This window comes from Python bivittatus, unplaced genomic scaffold, assembly GCF_059951505.1.
Source record: "Python bivittatus isolate LINGU-HERP-01145 unplaced genomic scaffold, Pbiv_v1 ctg000320_np1212, whole genome shotgun sequence".
Lineage (NCBI taxonomy): Eukaryota > Metazoa > Chordata > Lepidosauria > Squamata > Pythonidae > Python > Python bivittatus.
This window is the reverse complement of record NW_028277052.1, coordinates 12,687,237-12,708,097: the sequence shown is the minus strand read 5'-3', so window position 1 is coordinate 12,708,097 and position 20,861 is coordinate 12,687,237. Positions and strand designations below refer to the sequence as shown.

The 20,861-nt window shown below is 41.3% G+C and overlaps 1 protein-coding gene across 1 annotated transcript; it reads left to right on the top strand.

Moving 5' to 3' along the window:
* The first annotated feature begins 4,222 nt into the window (after positions 1 to 4,222).
* DUSP26 (dual specificity phosphatase 26) lies at positions 4,223 to 13,957 on the top strand. The gene is made up of 4 exons (XM_007433728.4): positions 4,223 to 4,370; positions 10,653 to 10,935; positions 11,636 to 11,850; positions 13,318 to 13,957. The coding sequence occupies exons 2-4, from the start codon at positions 10,757 to 10,759 to the stop codon at positions 13,515 to 13,517; spliced, it is 594 nt and encodes a 197-aa protein (XP_007433790.1). The 5' UTR covers positions 4,223 to 4,370; positions 10,653 to 10,756; the 3' UTR covers positions 13,518 to 13,957.
* Positions 13,958 to 20,861: the final 6,904 nt, after the last annotated feature.

Sequence of the window (20,861 nt, the reverse complement as noted above, 5' to 3'; positions counted from 1 at the left end):
ATAAATGTTTTGAGGGTGAACTTTTACAACCTTTACAAAACACAACAAACTCTGTCCTACAGGGAGTAAAGATGCCAGAGAGTTGGAAAGAGGTCAATATAGCACTAATACCTAAAGAGGGACAAGATTTGACTTTAACAAGAAACTGTAGGCCAATATCATCATTGAATAATGACTACAAGTTGTTTCTAGCCGGTAGACTGAAAATAATTTTGCAAAATTTATTCATGAAGATCATTGTGCATTTTTACCTAAAAGACGGTTAAAGGACAATGTTAGAAATGTGTTGGACACTCTGAAATACTTGGAGCAATGTAATGAAAAACAAGACAGGTTGATTTTCTTAGATGCAGAGAAGGTCTTTGACAATTTGAACTGAGTTTTCTTGTTCAAGATTTTGGAAGATATGAATTTTGGAGAGAACTTTATAAAATGGGTAAGAACTACACTTCACAGAAAGCACAAATAATTATTAATGGAGATCTAACAAAACCCTGTGAGATACAAAAAGGAACATGTCAGGAATCCCCACTCTCATTTATTTTGGTTCTTGAAATGTGGAATAGAGATATAAGACAAGATGAGACAATTGTGGGAGTAAAGATTAAAAAAGAAACTAATAAGTTAAGGGCTTTTGCAAATGACTTAGTGTTGGTTCTGGAAGATCTTTTAAAGGGAATTGAAATATTAATAGGCAAATTAAAAGAATTTGGTGCATTAGCAGGTTTCAAGATAATAAACAGAAGATAAAAATGTTAACAAAAATATGAAAATAGAAGATCAAACAGAACTGATGAATAAAACGGGTTTTAAGATTAAGAAGAAGGTAAAATAGCTGGGTATCACTATGATAAATATGAACTGTATGTTATTTCAAAATAACTGTGTTAAAACATGGAGTGAAGTAAAAAAAAAGACATGTTAAGATGGGAGAAACTACAGCTGTCATTGCTGGGGAGAATTTCATGATAAAAGGGAATGTCTTGCCTAAAATAATGTTTCTTCTTTCAGAGAATATCTGTTTTGAGAACTGATGCACTATTTAACTCATCTAACTTATCGTGAGATACTAGAATTTTGTCAAGGGGAATGTAAAATAAAATCAAGAGAAGGCCTGGTGGCAGAGGGATAGAGCTGTCAATGGTTCTCTTATTTACATTTATTAGAAAGATTTAAAGCAGGCAAAAGAATGTATGGTTTTGAAAACTGTAAGACTGAGTTTGAAATAGAATTGTGTACAAATGACGAACATGTAATTGCTAAAATGTATAAACTTTTATCGAAATTGGAAACAGAAGAACAAGTGAAAGAATGTATGGTGAAGTGGGCTAAAATTTTTAGTTATACTATACAGATGGAACAATGGGAAAATATGTGGTTAAAAGGATTGAAATTTACACCATATTATAATCCTAAAGAGAACTTTAATAAAATGATGTACCATTGGTATATGACATCAGAGAAATTGTCTAGAATGTATAAAGGCACTTCAAATTTATGTTGGAAATGTGAAAAACAAGAAGGGACATTTTGTCATGCTTGGTACATGTGTAAAAAAGCTAGAAAATTTTGGATTCAAACACATACACTGATTCAGAGGCTTTTAAAGATTAATATACAATTGAGACCAGAAGTCTTCCTCTTGGGACTGATGGATAAAAAGTTGCCAAAAAAAGTCATGGAACTTTTTTTTTTTTGGTATATGATAACTGCAGCGAGATTATTGTAAGCACAAAGATGGAAAGATTTGCCTACAATGGAGGAATGACTGGTGAAGATGACAGAACTTGCTGAGATGGCCAAATTGACTTGTTTGATCAGAGAAAAGACAATATATTTATCACTGACCGAAACCCCTTATGAACTTTTTACATTAAAAAAAAAAGAATGTATAATCTATAGTTTTGATTATTAGGCAGGATAGATTATAGAAAGAAAAGAGATATGTTGCAACCACAGAGTAAGAGGTAAATTTGTAATTGTACTTATATCTACTGTAAAGATCAGAAGCTATTTCTTTGTATCATTTTTTTTCTTTTCTATTTTTCTTTTACTTTTTTTTCCTTTCTTGCACTTTCAGCTTTCTCTTCGATTTCTTTTTCTTTTCTTTCTTTTTCTTCCTTTTTAAAAATCTTTAATACAAATTATCTTTAAAAAAAAGTGGAGAATTTTAAATAGCAGACTTTGCCTCAATGCTGGACTCCCCAAGGCTCCTTGAGAATCCCTACTTTCCTGATCATGTTACATGTCAACATACACTTTGTTTTTTATATACAACACAACCAAGTAGAGCTTCAATCACATCATCACAGCCACCATCTTGACCTCTTTTACCACACCTTGTGGACAACCCTGTTCCTGACACTGATTCTGATTTAGCCTCAAGAGGTAGAAGCAGCTTGCACAGAAATCCCCAGAAACTGAAGGCCAGCAGACAGAAAATAGAAATAAATATGGATTTCACCTTGTGCTCAGGCACCTATTCAGTCCTGCATTAGAGAAGCAAAGCTTCTGACATGCAATAAGCGTAAGTAACTTGAAGCCTCTCCATGCATGTGGCCCAAAGTTGGTGTGCTGGGGAAAAACATACACAAATTACAAAATATAGCAGTCGTTCTTAAACTGGAAGTTGGATATATCCTGGGGGTAATGGAGCAACTTGCAACTGCTTATTTGTGAGTTGAGGATCCAGTTTGGGACTGCTGCTGCTGAGAGTCTTGTGTAAAACCAGAGTCTGCTTTTTCGTAGGGGCAATGACATTGTTTGAGACCAGAAAAAGGAGCAACTGGGTCAAACGGTTTAAGAACTACTGAAATGCAATATAAGCCTAAAATGCACTTAAGAAAGACTCTGAGAAGCAAAGGTGGAAAACACCTACCAAATCCAGGTGATTTGGAATCTTAGACAACTAAAATGCCTTTTAACCTCATTACTGTGAATGGTATTCCAGGTGGCTGCCGTTTTGTGATGACACACAAGAAAACTTTTTAGCCTTCTTCCCTTTCCAAATGTGCATGCTGGCTTAAAAGAATTGGAAACTTCCAAGATAAAATGCTGACAGAAACACTGAAAAACTCCTGCCACGCACTCCTTTTATATTTACTCAAACACAGAGAGGGAAAGAAAACTAAAACTTCCTCATTATGTCACTGTGGTCTGGTATCTAGCTGTTCTCCACTGACTGGTAGCTTCACTCTCCCTTCTTTCTGTTACTGATCTTTAAACCAAGTTAACAGGATAGTCTTTGAAAAACAATGTTATGTCCATAACATGGAATACCTAAACACTCTACTGGCAATTTTTGTTGTTGTTTTCATTGTTTGTTTGTTTTTAAGAGTTCTGGAAGCATTCAAATGTGTACCAAACTTCTCTTATTGGTTCTTCTTCTTTTTGAGCTTATTCTGTGGTTGTGAAATAACAAAAAGCTGGCTTTTTAATTACACACTTCTGCATCATTTTTCAAGGTCTGGAGCTGCTCATACTTACTGATCTGAAAAAAATCCATGAGGACAATTTTACCTTTTTATCTTTCCTTGGAAGATTTGAAAGCCAAGAAGGCTGCACAACATCAAAGAGAGAGTTACACAATGAAAAACATACATTCTTCACATTATACGGAAGGCTAGTGGAGTAATCTTGCATTCAGCCATGATTATGTCACCAAAGTATTCTTCACCTTTGCAAAAAAAAAAAAAAAAAATCAGTTAAAATAATTTCTCATCCATCAGATGGAAGGTAAGTGGGGAAGAGGAACACAAAACAAATCCTCTCTCCAGCATCACTTGACACTCTTTAACATTTCATAGCCACTGTTTTTTCTTAATTTTTCTTAGTCCTATTATGTTAACCAAAAGAGGTTCTCCCCACTTGATTTCACACCTGGCCTAGGAACCAAGACCTAGCTTGAATTTGCCATTTGAGGTCACCTTCAATTACCCACTTCCCTGTTGGACAATGGGCCCCCTTTCATTTGTAAACATTAACTCACACTTCCCAGGAATGCTTTGCAAACGGTATTTCTCCTGTGGAGCCAGCACAAGCAACCGCACATGCTTTGAAATTTCATGCATGCAGCGGATGGGAGGGCAGCTGTCCTTTCCAGTGTGGTGTGTGCTTCCACGTGTCTCAGTCAAAGCAACCGCCTCTGTGCCGCCTCGACTCTCTCCCATCCGCTGTTGGATAGGAAACAAATGTGCCCCTGGACATGCCAGGGCTTAAAATAGACGTGAAGACTGCAGCCTTTTTTCCTCCTTGCAGCCACAGCGTCAGAAGCAGCAGCAGGAGCAGCAGCACAAAGAAGGGGAGAAATGGCTGGCTAGATCTGCCAGCCGCTTCCTTCCTGACTGAGAAAAATCACAGCTTTGACAAAGGTAAAGTAACCGGGTTCTCTCCCTCCTTGCTTTCTGCTTTTCTCTCTTTGTTGACCACCAAGCATGTGGAATTGATCACTCCCCTCCTCCCTGGAGCCAAAGAAGTCTATGTCTGAATCTCTTGCCTCCAAGAAGCTGCCAGGAGGAGAGATTTCTGTATTGTGCATGTTTTTGTCTGGCAGGTGCCTGTGGCTGAACTTGGGCAGCATCGGTGTTCGGTTGTGTTGGAAGGTCAAGGATGATGAGTAGAGAGGCAAAGATCTGAGGCTGTGTGGTTCTAAAGCAGCTGGGATCCTGGCCATCACCTTAAGTAACTTCGTGCAGGAAAAGGATCCAGTTTGTTTTGACAGATACTGGATGGGACTTTTGTAGGTCATGTCCCTCCCCTGTCCCCTTATCTCTGATCTTGAAGGAACTGATTTCATTCCTAACCATCCCAGCCCAGTTCTCAGTGGCTTTCCTTTTCCTTTAATATATGACAGAGCACAGTGGGCCCTTATACATTTAAAATGTTCATTGGGCCAAAAGCCAGAGTCAATCTGTCAAACAGAGAGCCTTGCAAAAGGAGCAAAGGGGTGGGGAAAGGGTGGAGAAGGTGAAGAACTCTGACCTCATCTAGAGGTTGAATTGAATACTGAAGGTAAGATGCCTCTAATCCAAATGGTACCTAGTTTTCTGCTTATGTAAAGTGAAAATATTAATGGTCTCCCACAAAGATAGATCAGATAATTCTTACATCAGGTATTATGCTTGGAAAAACCTTGTGTAATGCACAGGACGGAAACGTGGCTTCTTCATTTGCTCACATGAGGCCGGAGGAGTAGGAGGTGAGGCAAACTGAACAATGAGGAGGAACAAATCAGTATTTTTCTCTGCTAGTGCTCCACAGGGATGATTAAAAGAGAAATGCACTGCACGTACAACACTGTGGTGTAGAAGGAAAGATGGAGCCGAACAGATACCCCCAAATGGTTGGCCTTCAACATGTTGAAATGGTCACTGATTTAAACCTGCTTTAAAAAAAATGAATAAACAAATATACAAACTAAACTTGCTGCAAAAGATACAGTTTAAAAGACACCTGTTATAGTTTGGGAGCTGAATGATGATGCAGAAAAATGGCTACTTTGAGAGCAAACCTTTATTATGAATTCACTAACAAGTTTCTGCTCAGCTCTGTCAGTTTCAATTCTCAATTGACCAAATAGAGATAATGGCACTGGCCATTATCCAAGGGTGTTTGATCAATTAGAACAAAGAAGTATGGGTGAAACTTTATACAACGCTCCCTATAATGTAGGGAGTGTGTTAAAATATTCCTACGTGCTAAAGATCTATACAGTTGGATGAATTGTTAGTTGCCTCCTCCCTAGCCCTAGCCTTTCAACAACTTTATAATGACCAAGGTTAGTGGTAACCCATGACCTGATGCCTCCAGTTTTCATTATAATACTGTTGAGATTTTTGCCCTGGGCTATGCTCAGCAGGAAAGACTGTCGAAAGAATCTTTTGAAAGAATCTTAATCTTGAGACCAAAACAACAGTTAGTATCAAAGCAATAAGGAACATTGTTCTGAAGAAGAGCACAAGCTTTGGGTTCAGCTTTGGGTTTAATTCCTAGTGTCTCCTGAACACGTGGCAAGGAATGGGAGAGTCTTCTTCCTGAGCTCTGGGAGAGATTCCAATAGTCACCATCCTAAAAAGGATCCGCTCCCAGATGCCCTGATTTGTCTGGTGCACCAGTTGCTGAGTTTCCTAAACTGGGAATATGATGTCACGATTACCCATACTTCACATGTGGACTATCGCAATGCCTTCTAACCATATCCCCTTCAAGATCACATGGAAACTGCAGCTGGTACAGAATGTCATGGTGCAAGCAGAATATTGTGGTACACCTTGGTAAACCCATGTAACACCTCTGCTACACAAGCTGCGCTGGTTACCAGTATGCTTCCAGGTTCAATTCAAGGTGCTGGTTGTGACCTATAAAGCCCTTCATGGCACAGGGCCTGGCTACCTGAGGGATCACGTTTCTCCATTTTTTCTGTCTGTCTGATAAATCTGACAGAGTAGGCATGCTGCTGTTCTCATCATTAAAACTGTGTCATCTGAAGGGAGCCAGGTGGCATGTCTTCTCTGCCATGGCATCTCCCCTCTGGAATAATACCCCCAAGAGGTTTGAATTGCCCTGACCCTGCTATCCTTTGAACAGCCCTTGAAGACCCAGATTTTTCTCCAGGCACTTGGTAAAGAAGCGTGTGCTGGGGTGGGCATTTTGTTAACTTGCTTAGTGTATTATTCTCTGGGTTATTGCCTTCTTTTCTTTGTATTGTATTAGATTGTTTTTGTTTTGTACACCACCCAGAGTCACTATGAGTTGGGTGGCCTATAAATTTTATTTATAAATGAACACACACCAACATCTCCAGTTGGTCTCCATAACAAAACGTGGATGGTGCTCACAGTTTCCATTAACCTGATTTTGGCTGAGGGAGAGAACTGGGAAATGGATTGTTGAATGTCTTCCAAGCACAGAAAGAGGTTTCTGGCAACAGTAGAGAAATGCTAGGTAATTGAGGGACTAGGGAGAGGATTACATATATCATCAGTAACAACAGTGGTCTTTGGCAGACTTATGATGATGTGATTATTAGGCACAATTCCTAAAATGGGAACAATCAGAGTTCTTTTAGCTCCCGCTTCTATGGAGGTTGGTTGTGGTTACTCAAGAGTGAGAAAACAGAATCCCACACATTCTAGAGTGATCTATCTCCTGTATGATTTCATACGTTCCCTGGAAACATTCTGAACTGGGTGGCTCTGGTAAGCTCTGAATGCCAACAGAAGAGAATATGCATAGTTCAGGGTTGAATGGTGGAGTCCTTGGGGTTCTCTGAGCTTGGTTGTTTTCTTGCAAACGTTTTGTTACCCAGCTAGGTAACATCTTCAGTAACAAAACGTTTGCAAGAAAACAACCAAGCTCAGAGAACCCCAAGGACTCCAAAGCTCTGAATGACCTCAGATGGTCCCACAGGAAAGCAAGGGAACTGCATTCTGTTATTCTGAACCTGATTATGTAAAAAGATGCTTTATATATCACAACCAGTTTTGGGTCCAGCTAGTTAAGGGTAGATAATTTGGTCCCTTTAAAGTCCTGAGTACAGTTCTTCAGAAGACCTCCAAAAGCTACTGTTGAACTTTTAACGTAATTAGAAGATGAAAAGAAATAAAAAAAAACAGTGGTATATTTAATTTTTTTATTCTGGCTTACTTCTTTTCCCTGACCTTGGCCATTTTCTTTTTTGAGCCTACCCACATCCTTACTCTAAAAGAGATCGCAGTTCCCTGGCCTAGCCTTGTATTGGCTGCAATCCAGGGGCAGGCAGCCCAGTGTCCTCTAGGTGCGTTGAACTAAACTTCTCATAAGCTCTATCCTGTATGGACAGTGGTCAAGGATTATGGAAGTTGTAGTCTAAAACATATCAAGGGCACAAGTTTGCTTATCTCAGGAAATCCCTCTAGCTATGTTCATGCTGCATCTTTAACCTGATCAGTAAAAGACTAGGCAGATGAATTTGCATTAGTTTGGGTAGTGTTAACCTTGGTTAGATATTTCTGTTGCTTAGCATGCTGGGTGAACCTTGCCCATTTGGTTAGTTTATGATTCACTATGTCATATGAACTCAGAAAATCCAATAATCAGATTTAGTAAATACTCCATAGAAGTGCTTCTCCATGAACTCAAGTGATTTTTTCCTTATCACCTACTATGCCTTCTTTATTAAGGGAAGATGCCAGGACCTGGTCTCTAAACTTGCACTTGTATTGCTGGCCATAGTTTCTGACCAAATATGGCAAGACTGGCTCCATGGAAATCTCCTCTTCCTGGAATACAGTGGGTTTCTTCACAATCTTCTACAGGTCCTCCTAGAAAGAAATCAAAGCTGCTACAACCAGAGGTAGAGCATGCATCAAGAGGAAAACACCTTGATTTTCTTCTCCTCCCTAGCACTTAGCTCTGTCCAAAGTGTTAGCACCTGCCAGAACTTTTCATGACTATTCTGCCCTTGGCAGCCCTTGTACTGGCTTAGCTGTGCTGGCAAAACCTTGTTTTGAAGGAAAGCAGCAGCTGGGGCCCACCCTGGTCCTGATTCATTCAACTTTGTCAGCTCAGGCATTGAGAGAAAGCAGTCAGCCCCACCTTCGGTGCACATGTCAATTTCAAGCTGGTACAAAATGTTAGAAATCCCATTGATAAGTCCTGAGGTGGCATTTAGGGCTCAGCTTGTCTATTTGTTTTAACAGAAGACTAGGCTAAATTTGTCCACGTTGGACAGCAGCAACTCTGTATGGAGTTGAAAGAAAAGAAGAAGCTCAGCAGATGGAAACAGACAGACTGAAAGATACTGACTCTGTAGGATCAAGCAGATAATATTTCACTCTTTAATCAGCCATCACTTTAGTAACATGACAAGGGCATCATGGTTTTTTAGCCTAGGTTTTCAGCAGATCTTACAGCCTTCTGGAGATCAGATCAGACCTGTTCCAATTCTCCCATTTGACAAAAGCAGCCTCTTCCTACTTCCTGGTTTTTCTGTTCATCTTCACAGAATGCCTCAATGACCTATAAGTAGATGGATCTAATAATAAGTGCACGAATTGGGCTCGCTCCAGAGGGCATCAATATTGAGCATTTGCCAGGGCCTAAGGCCAGGAGGGAGTGCAACCCTTAATAGTGTCCCTGGGAGACTTCTCTGCTTGCAAAAGAGGAACCCCTCTTTCTCCCACAGTACATAAATCACTGGACTGCACTACACCACAGAATCCAAGACACTTGAGGACAAAAAGATTGCAGAAAAATCAGGCTATCCACTAACTGATTATTATTGCAGTTCAAGGTGCTCGTTCTCACCTGTAAAGCCCTTCATGGTGCAGAGCTAGGCTATTTGCTGCACCTTCTATCTTCAGTTATTTCTGCCTGTTTGGTAAGATCTGATCAGGTTGGCACACAGGGTCCCATCATTTAGGCAGGACCCAGGAGATATGCCTTCTCTGGCATTGCCCCTACCCTTTGGAACAGCACCCCCCTGAGATTTGGTTGATCTCTTCCCTGCCTGCCTTTCAAAAAGCATCAAAGACCTGGATCATTCCCCAGGTGCTGGGTCAAGGAGTGGTATGATTTCGATGGCCGATGATCCCGTTGGTTGAATTTTTCCCAGCATTTTATGTCCTTGTGTTTTCGTATTTTGTTTTTATTATTTGTCCATCATATTATTTCTGTAAGCATTTAATTGTTATTTACTGAAGATGTACATTGTTCTAAGTTGAACCATCAATCAATCAATCAATCCATCCATCAGTTGCTGGAATGAATTTTGATGTGCCAGCTCTTGTTCCCCTAATAGAGGAACTAATGTAACTCAAGGGCTGATTTTCCTTCATGGCTGCCAGTTTCACCCAAGAGAACTAGCCTCTGCAGAATAATAGGAAAACACACACTAACAGCACTTTGTATTCTAGCTGCATGCACTTGTAGCAATGACTTTCTCATATACACAGTTTTCCTACATGGAAGTTATGCCCATATAAGAAAATCATTGGTTGTGTCCCCATAACTTTAAATCTACAGTAGTAGCTGCATTGGCAAATATGCTGAGCTTGGTGGGTTTGAAGATGGGCTAACTTGTTCACATGAGCCTCGGTACTTGGTTAGATTCTGATTCAAGATATTTTGCAAACGCAGTAAATGGGCTTATTCAGAAACTGGTTTAAGCCTATTGTGTAGAAAGAAGCCACTTTTTTTAGTGGAAATGACCTACATTTTAACTCAGTGCTTGAACCCAGGCCCTACCATTAGCCAAACATTCATTCATTCATTCATTCATTCATTCATTCATTCATTCATTCATTCATTCACTATACTTGTAGGGCACCCATTCCCAGGGACTAACAATAAGTGACCATTTCTGAGGGCAGCCCAGCCCAGCCCAGCCCTTGAATGTTAACGTGACCTATGCCTTATCTCTCCTGCAGCCCTTGAAAGCTTTCTGCCCTCAGGTATGTTAGAAAATTCTTCCCCCCATGACAGTGCTGAAATAAGATTCAGCTGCTAATCCACTGGGTGGTGAAAAGAAGAATCTTCTTGAAAGTAGTTTCTTTTTCTTTATTTTACATGGTCAGGATAGACATCCAGAATGTAGCAGATACAGGAAGTGCCCAACCTCATGGGAACCTAGTGCTGATATGATGCTACTGATACCATTCCTCTTTCTTTTTCAGACTAGAAACCGACCGTGGGTGGTGGTCACAGCAGAAATACTGTCCCGGTCCCAGCCCAGCCCCCTCAAGTGGCCCGGGATGCAACAGGGGGCACAGCAGCACCCATGGCCTTCATGTCTCGATTCTCCCGGAATACATCCAGACCTCCTGTCTGGAGGACTCATGATGACACAGTCAACCATCCTATCCTCAGTGTTTTTGAGCTGGAGAGACTCCTGTACACGGGGAAAACAGCCTGTAACCATGCTGATGAGGTCTGGCCAGGACTTTACCTGGGAGATCAGTATGTATCAATCCAAATATTGGAGATAGGCTCTCTTCCTGGAGGTGGGGAAGAAGCAAAGGGGCAACATAGTGATGATTAGGGAAAGGATTCAGATGGGGAAAGGGGAGAAAGAACTTACCATAGTGCCACAAATCATTTGTTAAACATATAATATCTTTCCAGGCAGGGTTCCATCATTACCAGCTCTACTGTTAGTCATTGGGGCAGCTGCCTCTGGTGGTAATTTCTGGGGGAAGCAGACGGTGATGGAGGAGAGAATTGTCATAAAGCTGGGCATATGTTCACCTGCAACCTTCAGAGGTAGTGGAAAGATTTTCCCAAGATTTGGGAGATATTTAGTTGGATAAAGAAATTATTGTTATCAGTTATCAGGCTCAGCCTGAAAGGCTCCCCCATCAGATGATAATCAGAGAGCAGCAGGAATCAAAGAGCAAAGAGGATCTTTTGCACAGTGGTTTCTGGGCCTCTGTGTCAACTGGTCCAAAAGGAAGTGCACATCTGCAATCCAGGTCATGAACCTGACTGCAAGACTGCCACTTGCTAGGAACTGGCTTAGCAAAACTCCACCACATATTCTGGGAAGAGGCCAGCTAAAAGCAGATCGGAGACACTTGAGAAGGAGTGGATAGAAGCAGTGATTCTGGGAATTAGAGAATTTGTGAATGACAGCCCCTACTTCATCTTTCCCCCCATATAGAGATATAGCAGCCAACCGACGTGAGCTGGCACGACTGAACATCACTCACATCCTCAATGCTTCTCATAGCAAGTGGCGGGGAGGTGCAGATTACTATGAAGGCACTGGCATCTGTTACCTAGGCATTGAGGCACATGACTCGCCCACCTTTGATATGAGCCCCTACTTCCAGCCAGCAGCAGATTTCATCCACAAAGCACTGAGCAGGAGTGGAGGTGAGTCCATGGAAAAGGTTGACTTGACCCATGACTAGAAGATATATATATATATATATGTATTTCTCATTCAAGCCACACAATCAATTGATATTCCAGTTCTTCGCACAACAGAGTATCTTTCTAATGCAACACTGTTGAGATCCAATTCATATTCTCATGTTGTCATATATCCAGCTTGAGTTTGGCATACAACAGCTTCCCAAAATGTATCAATTCATATTTTTATGCCCCATGTTTACCAGATTTGCTTTCTTCTCTTTTGCTTTCTAGTAATATGTTTAAGCCATTTTTCAAGCTAAATCAGAGCTGGGGCGGGGGTGGGGGGAGTGGTTCAAACAATGGAATGCACAAACTAACAAAGCAGAAGAGGTAAAGACTCCTTCAAATCAAGCTGGACTTCTGGTAACTCCATGAACATGTCTATGTAGGGTATTGTTTTAAAACCGTACTAAAGTGGTCTGCCATTGTCCTCATCCAGAAAGCAAAGCCGTTCTCATGAGTGCTTTTAATTTCCTTTCAATTTTATTTGGGGGGCTGTTTGAGCCTACTTTATTGTTACATGTTTCTTCTTCACCCTACAGCTTTGTGGGCTACCCATATTTTAGGATCTGAAAAAGTCCCATTAAAAGACAGTGCCCAGAAAACTGGGGAGACTGTCCATTACATGACAGATGTTCTACAGTTGATTTATAGATAAAGTCAATGTCTGGAGGCTTTGGATGTCTTGACTGAGTACCTGTGGGTGTGGATCTGGGGACTTTCCATCTGTAGTTCTGGGCGGGGTTGCACTCTCCCTCAGACAGAACTGGCAACCAGCTTGGGAATACTCTTGGACTCTCAGCTTCTGCTTAAAATGCCTGGAGCAACCATAGCCAAGAAGGCTTCTGCTTATCCCATGAGATCTGACAGTATGGGTATTTCTGGGCCCCCTCTATATAACAGTGTCATCTGCTGGAACCCAGAAGGTGTGCCACCTCTGTTGTGGTATCTGATGCCTAAAATAGCATACCCCCACCCCCACCCCGAAGATTTGGATTGTTCTTCTGTAAAGTCTTGAAGGTTGGTTTTTACTCCCAGGTATAGAGCCAGAGTGTCGGATGAGCCCATCTGTATTAGTTTGAAGTTTAATAATTATAGGCTGGCATCAGTTGTGGTATATTGCTGTTTGTGTTGTTTTTATTTTGTTTGTTTCTGGTTTGCAATTCTATGGGAGCTGCCAAGAGTCCCAATTTGCAAGTTGGGTGGTCCTATAAATTGACTGATTGGTTAAATAAATAAATAATCTCAAATGATGATGGAGAGCTAACGAGATGTGGTGTAGTACGGAGAGTGAGATTTTTTGTGAGGCTATTTCAAATGAAAAAAATATTTGAAATTAATTACTTCCCCTAAATCTCTGGGCCGCAGATTTCTTTGACTGGTGTTTGATACTGACATTTTCTTAAACTGACATTTTTCCCATAGGGAGGATCCTTGTCCACTGTGCTGTGGGGGTAAGCAGATCAGCCACCCTGGTCCTTGCCTACCTCATGATTTACCACCGCTTGACCTTGGTGGAGGCCATAAAGACCGTCAAGGACCACCGAGGCATCATTCCCAACCGGGGTTTCCTGCGCCAGTTGACTACCCTGGACAACTCCCTCAGGCTGAAGCGGAGACCATAAGCGGATGAGTCATTGGGAAACCATGACAGTGTAGTTTCTGTTGGTAGACATGAGGCATTTCTAGCCTTATTTTGGGCTCAGGTAACCCTGACCTTCCACAGATTCTGCCTCATAGAAGTTCAGCTACAACATTTCAAGATGTACAAGGTCATCAACCTCTAATGTTCTCAGAAGTTAGGTTCAGGTGTCATCTGGAAGTGAGCAAGTTCAGGTTTCTGAGAGGAAGATGTTTTATTTCTCCCTCTCCCAGTTGGCTTTCAAGAGCCATTTTCCAAGACAATGTCCCAACCTCATACTGAGGAAGCTTTAATGCTGAAATTCCCATGGAGTAATATGTGTTGTGACCCGTTTCCTCCTATTTGCTTCTAGCTTTTGTTTTAAAAAAGTGGGCAAGCCCCAATGTATTTTAACAATCAAAATAAAGTTCTACAGAACATAAAGGCACTAAACGGTCTTTATTTTTCACTTCAGAGCTGGGCACAAAGAGCCTTTCAGAATTTTCCACCAAATTTGTGAACAGAGAAACTAGGTGGATGATTTCTCTGAATTCCTCTACAGCAGGGTTTCTCAATCTTAGCAATTTTAAGATGAGTGAACTTCAACTCCCAGAATTCCCCAGCCAGCCATTTCTAGAGAAAGGAGAAATTCCTCAGGAACCTCTTGATCATAACACCACTACTGAAAAATTCCAAAGGAGAACTTGGTTCATGATGTCTTCCCCTGGTATTTAATAGAAACAGAAAGGTTGCAGACCAGTAGAGAGAATGCTATAAATAATAGGTTAAAAAAGCAAAGCTGCCTCCAAGCTGAGCTCAACCCCTAGAGCCTATATGGACATGTCCATGTTGCTTCTTTGGCAGCATTATGGAAATGGTTTGCCATTGCTTTTTTCTAGAATAGTTTTTGGACTTGCCAATCTAATCTACAGTCCTGAAATTGCCTCCCATCCAAGTTCTAATCAGGTCTGACCCTGTTTAGCTTTGGGGGATCTGTCAGGTCAGCTGGGAGCCTGACTTGGGCAAAACGCAGGTATTGTATTAAGTAAATGGAAGAACACTGAAGCTCACCCATGAGAATTTCAGTGAAATTCTTTTCTTCTGAAAGCAGATGTCCTGGGGTTGAGCTCAGAAGGCAAAAGAACAGCAGGCATATCGTTTCTCCTACTCCTTTCATTGAAGACAGACCATGGGGAGTCAGGTCAAAAGATTTTTTTTTTCCTGACTGCATGCTGTTTGAAAGCTTTTCCTATATTGGATCCCTTATGGCTACATTTAGCCTTAAAATAAACTGGAGGAGGGATCAAAACCCATCAGCATTTCTAGTGCAAAAGTTTAATGTGCATGAATGCCAGGCTTAATAAAGAACCAGGTTGCCATACTTAAGAATAAACACCAAGGGGCAGTAGAACCTGGAGAAATAATGATAGCTGGCTAGTCAGAGATACAGAAATGGAAAAATACAGTTCTATTTTCTTCTATCTTTCCCTGTTAGGAATAGGGTCCTTCCGTTGTTGCTGTTCCACACTCCCAGAAGCCCATCTGATATGCGCCAGGGTTACAAATGCTCTGAGTTGGAGCTCAGCAACTTCTGGAGGACCAACAGATCCTCATCCCCACCATGGAGGAAGGTTAGTTATAGGGTCAGACCCTTCCCACTTTCCCTAAGCCAAGATTTTGGCTTCTAGGAAGCCCTGTGTGCCTCTATTGACTAAAGATGGCAATCAAAGTATTCTTGATTTGAAAGAATTTGGGTTACCAGTCCAGACAAATTTGCTGAGGAAAGAACCATCAAAGGCTGCTGGTCCTGATAGCTTATACAACATTATATTACATTGTGTGATATTATATTTTATCTAGAACTGAAGGCAGCATATCTTAAATACTGGTTGTCCTGCTTCCAAGTTCCCAAAATGCATTAGGATAGCCACTAGAAGGACTAAATTGGCCTGTTCTATCATCATGAAAACTTGGAAACAAAAATTGGAAAGTATGGGAGGAGTTAAATGAAATTGGAAACTCTTCCATCTTACCTTTTTCATTGCCTAAATGCATCTAAAGAGAGAAAATGTATGCTAAAGATCTGGAGACAAAGAGTAAGGCAGCTCACTGAATATAAAGCTTTTAGCCCACTAATTCAAAAAATACAAAACCATTTTGACCAACTGTATGATTTTCATCCTTTTCTAGCCAAAATTGTTCCAACACACTACCGCAGAAAATGCCTCACCCTGTTTAGAGATATACAAATGTATTTTGTGCTTATCTCTCAGGAAGGTCAGGAGATCAGCTTCTCCAGAAGATATTCATTTTATTGCCTTCGTGCCTTTTTTGCTGGCTTTTCAAAGTCAGCTGATTGAAACTCTGGCAAACATGTGTAAGACTCAGTAGAATTTTGCTCTGATCTGGCAGGACAATGGAGTCATATTATAATGAGGATAACGATCATTTGAGAAATTTTCATTTTGCAAAATACCCCAGGTCCAAATCCCTGACAGTACATATATTTATAGAGGAAATAGATAATGACCTGGCTGGAAGTGGTGGGCACTGTAGTTCAATAATAAATGAAAGCCTCATTTGGGAGAATCTAATCAATGCCAGACTGGGCTATTGGCAGGCAGTTCTTATGTGCAACAATTACACACAATTCTGCACAAACGAAAGAGAGGAACTGCCTGCTTGTTGAAATGTAAGTAGCTGTTGCTTCAAAGGGCTGGACTCACCCACACAATCAGGGGTCGTCTGATGACCATTGTTCTGTGTACAGCCAATATATTGAGGATACCTCAGTTGCAGGTGGTACAGTGAGCTGCAGCTTTTACAAAGTCTACTAGGCGGCCTTCTCATCTTTGGACTCCTTTATTGCTTAATTAGCAAGCCGAAAACTCCTTTCATCTTCCTGCATTTAAATTACTGCTCTGGAGTAATAAAGGATGGGTTTTCTGCATAGTACGATGCGATACCTAAACACTCCTCTCAGTATTTCTGTGGTGAGTTTTATTCCCAACATGATCCATGCTTGTTGCCTTATGGGCCACCAGGGATTCTTCTTATTGCATTGATGGTCTTGGAGAGAAGACTTTTTTTGTAACAAGGAACCTAGACTAAGTAATGGGTGACAGCAGAGTGTTAAATACCCAATCCTCAATTGCTAGAAGGTCTCAATGTTCAAAACAGAAAGTTAGACCTGTTTGGGTTCCAAATCAGCTGTTCCAACCATTACTTCTTTGTTGAAAGTGTTTTCTATTCTTCTCTTCATTCTAAAGTGGTCCACAGGATAATAAAAACCAGGTGATCTCTGCCTTTTGGCTTACAAGCTAAATATAAGATAAATGCAGAAAGGAAAGAGGGGTGGGAATGAAAGGGGGAAAGAAAACAGCAGATATTCCACATCTGTCAGACAGCTGAAGACAGGGCAGAGGAAGAGAAGCTTCAATGGTAAACCTTACAGTGTGGCTGGCTTCACAAACAACGACGCTGCTTTCTGCTATTTTTACTTGCCCAAACAAAACCAAAACAGTGGCAGTGACATGATGCCACCCTACTCCCTTTTGGTCTCTTTCCATGTCTGGACAACATAGCTGAGTGGAGGAAATTAATTTAAACCCCTCTTAGGTCCAGGGTTGACTGGATTATGGTGTTCACACGATACACTGACCCTCCAAATGCATGTGTCAGCACTGAGAGTAAAAGTACTATCCCAAGTAGGCCTCCTCAAAGGTAAACCATGCTGAATTTAAGGCTAGCTCTCCAGGTTCCAGTGGAAACGGGCAAGCTGGCAAATCAAGTTCCTCCTTTTTTTAACAGGCAACTTCTGCATTCATTTAAATCTCTCATATATACTGGAAGGACATTAGTTTTCTGGAAGTCCCAACGCCAAACGAATTAGGGAGATCAACCACTCCTGAAAGTTTAGAGTTTTCCTTCAAAGATACGCTGCTCATGTTTCACAGGCAATGCTCCTGTTTTGCCAAAACAGAAAGGGAGTGGGGAGGGGGGCGAAAGAGACAAGCAGAGAGAGAAATATTGCTGCAAATAAAGAATGGAATACTAGTTTAGCCCAGCCTTTGTTTGAAATGGCAACATTACTCAGAGACACAGAGGCGCTAGAATATGGCAAACCCCTCCTCTCCAACAAATATTTGAAAGCAATGTCATATTAAAAAAAAAAAAAAATCCTGTCTCACCCCTAAGGGTGGTCTGTGTCTTCCTCAATCTCGGGTCCTCTTCCAGAGGCCTGGGAGTTTGAGGGTTCTGCGCAGGATTTTAGCTGTTCTTAGCACTGCACTCTTCTGCACAGAGAGCTCTGATGTTGTTCCCAGGATCTGTTGGAGCCATTCCCATCTCCCAGTCCCGAGTGCTCCTACCACCACTGGGGCCACTTTGGCCTTGACTTTCCACATCCTCTCTAGTTCCTCCTTCAGGCCCTGGTACTTCTCCGGTTTCTCATGCTCCTTCTTCCTGAAGGTGCTATCATTTGGCACTGCTACATCTATCACTACCGCTATCTTCTGGTCCTTATCTACTACCACGATGTCTGGTTGATTGGCCAGACCTGCCTGTCTGTCTGGATCTGGAAGTCCCACAGGATCTTAGCACTGTGTATACGTATGTGTCTGTTGCAACTATTGTTCTGGAGAAATGCCTATTGTTATATGCGTAAAGCATATAAAGATTGCAGCCTCAGACTATAAATTAACATGAATCCAGCCTGTATACCCACAACTGAGCAGGAGGGGGGAGAAGCCAGACATTAGGAGGTGCAGAACCATCTCTGTTTCTTGGGTACCTCTTCTGAAGAACTTGTAGGAGAGCTGGGTTAGTCCACGGTGACCAAAAATCAGCAGGAATTTATGAAAGTTTTTGCCTTTTAATAAAACCTACCAGTCAGAAAATGTACAACTAGAGTCCTTCCAATTTTCTGAAGAACTGAGGTTAACCAAAAAGGATGCTTGCATTAATAATGCTGTAAAAGGTAGCCTTTCATTTGAGCAAAGTTCAGTTCCTGTTTACTCTCTGGATACAGACATAGTTTTCTAGCAAAAATACAGAAACAATCTGTCAGCACCTTCTTCTGGGGTGTCTTTCAATTTCCTAGTGGTCTCCTCTCCAAGCGTTTACCAAGTCTGACCTGGTTAGCTTCTCAAAATCAGCTCAGGTTTCCTAAATTCAGCCACCTGCAGCCATTTTACTTGTCATCGTTCTTCAGCCCTTTCCCCACTGTCAGTGTTTTTAGAGATGCTTTTAATCACAACTGGGGCAAAAACCCTGGTAGGGAAAGCGTTAAAAACATCTCTAGAATTGCTGCGCTAATCAAATTCTTTGTTGTGGTTATTTTAGAAAAATGGGAGAACTAATCACAAGTATCTTAGCTGTTGGTGGATGAATATCACTTTAAATTGATTTTAAATGCTGCATGAACCATTGGAGAACTGCCTATGCATTAGAATGTATGAGATATAAATATTTATATACATAAATAAAATATAAGAGTCAAGGGATTTGATTTCAGGGCAAGCAAACCCATCTCAAGAATGTTATCATCTTCAGATAAATATTATTTTGCCACATGGCAGATTTAGTTTGTAAACTATTCACTCTTGCCCTTGAGAAATGGGATGCTATGATTTAGGCCTTTTAAAAATTCTGAATGCAATGTTTGTTTGCACTCCCAGTCCCTCAAAATCCTTTCCTCTTACTTCTCTCTTTTGCCAGAGTTGGTGATGATGATGATTGATGATTTTCCATCAAAATGATTGAATTCTTGAGATGTACATCTCTAGTAATTGATGAGTTTCCCTGCCTTGCGTGACAACAGTTGATCCATCTAATCATTTCAAATATTCAACCTTCCTTCAGTTCTCACACACATGCACACCCCTCCAGTGTGTGGGTCCCGAGTCTACTATCTCCCTTCACTCTTTTGCTAGAAGACAGACAGGCTTTGCTTAATATATAAGCAGCAACTCACAGCCAGGCTGAGAAAGTAGGTGCCAGACAGTGTCTTGGGAATGAGACACCATTCAGACGGAGATGGGTTTGGAAATGGTAAAGAAAGATGGAAGAGAATAAACCAGCAAAATGGGCAAAGGGTTTGATGAATTGCATGGCTTCATCATGGTGGCCTTTCTCATTGTTTATTCTGTAGCTCATCAGACGGGACACCGTTGTTTGCTAAAGCTGCGATCAGCAAGGTGCGGCCCACGAGGTCAGATTTGTTTGATGGTGGATTAGTAATGCAGCCCAGGAGGTAGAGGAAAGTGCAAGGCCTCCATGGGGCCTTCAGTCTCAGTGAATGGTTCAGTGTTCACAGGTGGAGTCTGCCAGCCTATGTCACAGTGAGGAATCTTCCATTTCAGGACTTTTCAGGCAATCATTCCCTTCTCCACTGTAGTCCACTGATTTGGGGGGATTCAGCTAGTTCCCGTGTGACTGAGTTGCTTTCTCTAGGAAGGACTGTATCACATCTTCAGTATCAGGCCTGAGAAATCTCTACTTGGCACTCAGCAGCAGACATCAGCAATGCAGTGCCCACCAGTTCCAGAAGACCTCCCTTGACATCTACCAACCTCCCCTTCCCACCTCTTAACTTTTAATCCATATATGCTGCAAACGTCCATCTTCTGGCATCCCCTTGATGCATCTGAGCCCCCTGTAAATACAAGAGGCATGATGAGAAAATAAAAATGGCAACTCGAAAGAGCCCTGGACTTGGTTTGGAAGTGTCCATCTCCAGAAAGAAAAGGCAATGGGAAACAGGGAGAGTATTCTGAGCCAACAGATGGGATTCAGGCAAGAACTTTACCACGTCACCTTCAGGTAAACTGCTCTTTGGTGAGATAGCTCGTGGTGGCCTCTCAACATTCAAAGCATTCCTCAAAAAGCTTATCTCCCCACACTCAACAAAGCTACTGCTAGTCCAACTCAACAATTCTAAATCTATTTATGCTCTATTCTATTTTGATTGTTGAATGTCATTTTGCACTGTGTTGGGAGGAAGGGCAGAGAAGAATTTTGAATAGGAACAAATAATACCAGGAAGCAGCAAATTTATTACAGATAAAAATATTTGCAAATTTACAAAAAGCTCAAAGACTTTTTTTAAGCCTCTCCTGCTGCTTTGGTGGGTCTTTCAAATTACTCTGCTGAGAGGCACTTCAGAGTTTGTCTCCAAAGTGTGAGGACATTCCTGTCTTCCTCTAATTCAAGCATTGGGTTTTACAGGTTTAATAAAAATACACAGCTCATAACTGCAGTCTTCATTATCATTTATCAGTGGTGGCTCCTGCATTAGGTACAGAAAGGCAGAGAGCTGACTCAGATTCCGAAAGCAACAAATCTTTAG

What these genes read in the sequence shown, in the direction of transcription:
- DUSP26 (XM_007433728.4), top strand. Translation starts at nt 10,757, where the DNA reads ATGGCCTTCATGTCTCGATTCTCCCGGAATACATCCAGACCTCCTGTC. An exon ending in GGACTTTACCTGGGAGATCA is followed by an intron (nt 10,936 to 11,635) that starts GTATGTATCAAT and finishes CCCCCCATATAG; the next exon opens with AGATATAGCAGCCAACCGAC. An exon ending in AGCACTGAGCAGGAGTGGAG is followed by an intron (nt 11,851 to 13,317) that starts GTGAGTCCATGG and finishes TTTTTCCCATAG; the next exon opens with GGAGGATCCTTGTCCACTGT.